Source organism: Echinops telfairi, unplaced genomic scaffold, assembly GCF_000313985.2.
Source record: "Echinops telfairi isolate 266 unplaced genomic scaffold, ASM31398v2 ScPeMD7_18;HRSCAF=68, whole genome shotgun sequence".
Taxonomy (NCBI): domain Eukaryota; kingdom Metazoa; phylum Chordata; class Mammalia; order Afrosoricida; family Tenrecidae; genus Echinops; species Echinops telfairi.
The window spans coordinates 44651970-44657887 of NW_022103915.1; the positions used below are offsets into that span (position 1 = coordinate 44651970).

At 49.4% G+C, this 5918-nt stretch overlaps 1 protein-coding gene across 1 annotated transcript in view; it reads right to left on the reverse strand.

The window, feature by feature from the left end:
* The window catches only part of PRKCH (protein kinase C eta), a 259663-nt gene that overhangs the window by 20936 nt on the left and 232809 nt on the right, over positions 1-5918 (reverse strand). The window contains exons 11-12 of the mRNA XM_004698636.2: positions 3057-3195; positions 1991-2179 (exon numbers count right to left, since the gene is read on the reverse strand). Coding sequence (XP_004698693.1) covers positions 1991-2179; positions 3057-3195 — 328 coding nt within the window. The remainder of the gene's footprint in view (positions 1-1990; positions 2180-3056; positions 3196-5918) is intronic.

Below are 5918 nucleotides of genomic sequence, written 5' to 3' on the forward strand. Positions count from 1 at the left end.
CTCAACTAGACGCTGTGAAAAAATAAGAAGCTGATACCAAGGACTCAAGTAGAAAGAACATGTTTTGAAAATGATGATGGCAACCTATGTACAAATGTGCTTGACACAATGGATGTATGTATGGATTGTGAAATAAGAATTTTATGAGCCCCCAATAAAATGATTTCAAACAAACAAACAAAAAAAGAGAATGGTTGCACAATACGAAGACTGTAACCTCACTAAATGATACACGCAGACATTGTGGAATTGTTAGGGATCCTTTAGCACACACGCACAACTTCACAGTCGGATTAACTATATTCGTCACCAATAAAGGTTTGCAGTAACTGTGGTGGTTGAAGGTCACAGGAGGTTGAAATGCCTTGAGACTCACAAAGCAACAGATTGCGGGTCGAGGAACTGAGACTAAACTAATCACAAAGTAATGCAGCCTCCGAAGCACGATGAGGCTGTGCTATTGGTCTAAGTCGTCACTGGGGGTTAGTCCTGGCTGACCGAGCTGATTAGATCCCTTCTCAACAAGTGAAGAAACTTACGGCACACAGTCACAAGGACAAGCCCTTCTTCTAGATTTTAAAAAAATTATTCATAAAGATACAGATACCACATTCTTGGTCTCCTTGGTTTGAAATTTCTACTAAATACACAAACTGTTCTTACGGAAACAAGCTGGCTAAGAGAGAATTTGGGAGCGTCTTGAAGTACTTCCCCCTTTTATGTCTCTGAGAGCTGTGCTTCCTCAGTTATGGGAAAGGACAGGCACCCTTGGCCTTGGGAATCAAGGTATGAATCACGCATTACCGTTCACGTTGGCAGCCTGTGCCTGAGAAGGATTTCTATGATTATTTTCCTTGTCAGGAAGCAGAGAACCCTTAGGGACAACCGGACCTTCAGTCCCAGGAGAGAGACTTGGGTATAAAATGTTTTCCAAATGGCACCAATTAGATAGCTGGAGATTTTTGAAAAGAGATAAGTCTTTCTACAAGATAGTATTTGCCAAATTAGTCGGGGGGGGGGGGGTTCTCCCCCAAAATCACTAGAAAGGATATGAATGAAGGAAAATTAATTTGTATCACATAGTTCTTATTTAAATGGCTGACTCTGACTTGTTTTGTTGCTTAAAGAACTGTTCTTTTACTCATCTTTACATTCTTGTGCATGTACCCAGTGGCAAGGCAGACATACACATACACAAGTGTTCTTTGTTTTGTTTTTTTACCGTAACTATTGTGGTTCTGAGGAGCCCCGTGGCTGCTAGCTAAAAGGCTGGGGAATTCGAACCCACGAACCAACCACTCTGCAGGAGCCAAATGTGGTCATCATGCTTCTGTAAGGATTACAGCCTGGGAAACCCTATGGGACACTTCTCCCCTGTCCCACAGGCGTCTGAGTCACAGGGGCTCAATGGCAGCAGGTTTGGTTTGGGGTTTTGAATGTGGCTACAGAACTGCCCTGGATTCTGTGCGATGCCTTATATTCAACATAAAGGACCCACATCTATGTTTCTTCCTCACTCCAAAGTAAGGCTTCCAAGAAAGAGCCTGAATACACGCAGAAAAGACGGTCTCAACATTAGGCAAGCTGCTTCGGCATTCGGAGCCTGGCACCTGCCGTGCAGAAGCCTTCTTTCACCCTGTTTCGTGGACATCGCTGAGGGAGATAGCGTATCGGAACAGACCTAGGTGTGGCCTGCCCTGGGCTGAATGAGAGAGAGCAGTAGCTCACCTAAAGGAAAGGCACCGGGGCTAGAAATACTCGATTGGTGGCAAACAAACTATTGCTTGTTACTGCAGTTGGCCCCCAAATAAGTGTTGCATAAAGGGAGACCCAGGTTGATGGACCTTCGGGTCTTGGCTTCTTTAAATTAAAACACAGATTTTTAATAAAAACTGGCAGCTTGCTCCTAGGAAGCATTAAAAAGACCACAAGAAACGCATACAGCAAGGCCGCGTGCTGTAGAGCAAAAGTTGAAAGAAGCCAGACTTACAGATTTCAGGATCCCAGTGGCCTCGTCATGCAGCCAAGTAGGGTAGACCACTTCGTCGTTCAATATGGCCTCAAAGAGGTCATCTTCATTCTCGGCCTCAAAGGGCGCGTGCCCACAGAGCATCTCGTAGAGCAATACACCCATTGCCCACCAATCCACCGCAGGTCCGTAGAGCATTTCCTGCAGGATCTGTGCAAGAGGGCGGCATTAGGAGCACTGTGTGCATCTGGTAGTGTCATTGTCTCAACAACTTGGGTGAGACGACGGCTCGGGAAATACCAACATAAGAGAGTGAAATCTCCTCTGCTGCTCTATGTGTTTTCTTGCATTTCTAAGAAGTGGTCTCTTTTCCCTTACGGTCACTCCGGGGTCCCCAAACATTTACCGTCTGCTTAGCCAATGGCCCTGCCACGACAAGGTAAGGGTATGTGATGTTTCCAAATGGAACCAAGTTTGCATCTACATCAGCTGATAAGGAAGAGGGGGGTCCTTGGGTGGTACACACAATGAGTATGCCTTTGGCTGCTAATCAAAAGGTTGGAGATTGAAGCCCACCCAGAGACACTTTGGAAGAAAGGCCTGGTGCTCTCCTTTAGAAAAACCAGCCATTGGAAACCCTACAGAGCACAGTCCCCTCTGGCAAACATCTGGTCGTCCTGAGTCACAACTGAGTCACCAGCTACTGGAACTGGCAAAAGGAAGAGGAGGCGGGGCTTGTGTGCATGCGGAGAATGCAGAAGCGTGCCTTCAGTTTTGCTGAACTGAGCTAGTCACTAGGATCCAGAGTGCAGACTAAGACAAACACAACTGCTGACCGAGGGTCACACTTTGTCCCCCACTCACGATGACAACCTCGCGCAACCGCCAACTTGAAAAAGAACAAGAACTCAGATTCCCAGGGAGAAGTCCTAGCCTCGTGCAGGCGTCATTTGAACGATGAGCTTCAGTAGCTGGCCCGGAGGCTTCAGCTGTGGTGCACCGGCCACAAAGGCAGCCCGGGGTATTTCCACGGGGGTGTCCATAGAACTCGAATCTCCAAAGCTGCACCAGGTCTCGCGGCACTCACCTCTGGAGCAATGTAGTCAGGCGTGCCGCAGAACGTTGCCGTAGTGACCCCGTTACAGATCCCCTCCTTGCACATGCCGAAGTCTGCTAGTTTACAGTGGCCCTCGTGGTCCAGCAGGACATTGTCCAGTTTCAGATCTCTGAAAGAAAGAGACGAGAGCAAATGAGAGGTCGGTCAGCCCCAGGAGAAGAACTGGCTTGGGAAGGGGGATCAGGCACAGTGTGATCTGCTGCAGTAGAGGCAGCTTTCCTGCAAGAAGACCTTCCGTAGGCTACAAGCCACTCGGGCTCTTTGCAGTCCAGGGTCTCCAGGGCTCTGGATTATCTGTGAGAAAGGCGTAGATCACCTCTCTGAATTTGCCTCATAGTCCCTCCGAATGGGCTCACCACATAGAAAAAGGGTGGCTATCCATAGAAACTGAGGGTACAGCGTGCCTTTTTCAGGCTTCCCAGTTACCTTGTGTCCCCAGAAATGTTCCCCCACTCCGGCACGGCCCATTCCATTCAGGACCATGCACTCAGCAAGTGCTTTCTGGGTCAGGGGCTGGGGTCGGCAGCAAGGGCACAGAGATGAGTTTTATGCTCAAGGAACTCACGGTGTAATGAGAACAGAGATTTGCTAGACTTTAAGTTCCATTGGTTCACTGTTGTGGGTGGCATAATGCATGCAATACATGCTTGCTCAAACTATCTAACGAACTAGTTAACTAACTACCTCTCTCTCACACACATATGAACTTCAAAAGGTTTGTGGAAAAATATAATTTAAATAAAATGGAATTTCCCCACCAACTTTTTGAACGAGATCGAGCTCTATCTCCAACCACTCTTGCACGATGGAAGCACAGAGCAAGAACAGGGAGAAAAAATGCAAGAGGCAACGCTAACTTCCTTCTGGTTGGCGGAGCCTCCCGGCAGGGAGGGGGTATGAAAAGGAGCAGCGCTGCTCGGTTCCACGGGGAGTTGGAATCGGTTTCAGGAGAGTGGGTTGGTTTCTCCTACAGCAACCTACTCCCCAACATAGGCTGCTTACACCTGGCCTTCCATCACCCTGGACGGCCCACGGGTGACAACGCAGTGAGGGATGCTGGTGCCAGTCTCCTAGCATAGTCTTCAGGGGGACACGAGGAGCAGCCTTTCCCACTGGGTGATACACGCATGCTTTGCTTGCTCTGTGTGTGTGTTAAACACACACTTACAGACTTTATTTTCTGTGACAGTTTTGTTTTAAAAAATAGAGATCAGAAAGTTCCAGTCAACTCCTTCTCTTCCCTGCCACTGTTTCTTCTGTTATCGAAGTCTTGAGCTGTGTGTGGTACATGCCTGGGAATAAGCTGATACTGATACATTATTAACTGATGTCCACAGTTTAGAGGAGGGCTCATCTTTGTGTGACGCAGTTCTAGGACAAAGACTTCACATAAATCTTAGACGTTTCAGTGCCCTCCCTACATCCTGTGCTCCGTCTACCCCTCCCTCCTTACCTCCCGCTCAACCCTTAGCTGCTTTTCTCCCTCCCTCTATACTCTGGCCCTTTCCAGACGCCACAGAGCCGGAATCCCACCCTATGTAGCTTTTCCGGGCAGCCTTCTTTCGCTTAGCAATATGTACCCGTATGTCATTTGATAGTTTGCTAACTCATTTCCACTTGCAGAATAATATTCTACTGTGCAGACATATACAGCATGTTTATCCATTCACCTACCGGAGGGCACCTGGGTTGCTTCTGATTGGGGCCAATTATGGATAAGGCTTCGAGTTTTGAAGGAATGATGTGGTGAGTAGACCCTTAGCGTGAGCAGCCCACTGCATATCATGCCGGGGAGGCAGGTGACCAGCCTGTCGTGTACGGTCTGCGGGTGAGTCCTGGGGTGTGGCCTCCTGCTTCTGTTCTGTTAGGAGCAGCGGCCCCCGTCACTGAGGCACTGCCCCGGAGGTTGGAGCCAACTGCTGTCTAGAGCTTTAGGCTCATGGGGTGGGGGGAGGGAATCATGGTGGGGTTTGCAGGGCTCTGTTTTCCTACTCCTGATGGAGTTAAAAAGTGCTGCTGGCCTGCTTGGCCTAAGAGAAGACTGGCCTCAGTCCAGCCCTGGGTCATGTTGTGGGCTCAGAGGAGTGATGACAGGTCCCCACACCACCCTGTGAGTTGATACAGCCTGGCCGTGCAGGGCTCCCAGACACGCAGTGGTCACGGGAACACGCCCGGGAAGGAAAATGCATTCCTGTCTTCCAGGAATCCCTGATAAGTGTGATTAATGCAGCCAGCCTGGCCAGCCTTTCCGGGCACAGATCAAATCTCCTCCGCGCTCCTATCTGTGGAAGAGGGAGGGGCGGTGCAATACCAAGATATGCATGTACGTGTACTGCAGCGAAGCCGACCAGCAAAACCGAACCAGCTACGGCCCCCAACCAGCCTCCCACTCCCGGCAGCATGCAGTCTCTCTCCTTCACTGACGTGGGCTGTTTTCCGTGGGACAGGATGTGTGGAAACTATTTCCAACCCGTGAGGCTCTGATGGCACAGCGGGTGACACACTGAGCTGCGAACCACAAGGCTGGCAGTTTGAACCCACCAGGCACTCAGAAGGAGCAAGATGAGGTCATCTACTTCTGTAAAGATTTAAAGGCTTGGGAACCAAAGGGGCAGGTCTACTCTGTAGGATCATTATGAGTTGGAATTGACTTGATGGCAGTGAGGGGTGAGGGGTGCTGGGTGCTCTCCCCCCTTCCAAACAAGAACAATGCAGTATGTAACCCAAGTGAAGTTGGAATCACGAGAGCATCGGCGTGGAGAGAACATTGGTGGTCACGTATGTGTGAGGAGAGGACATTGGGGGTCACGTATGTGTGAGGAGAGGACATTG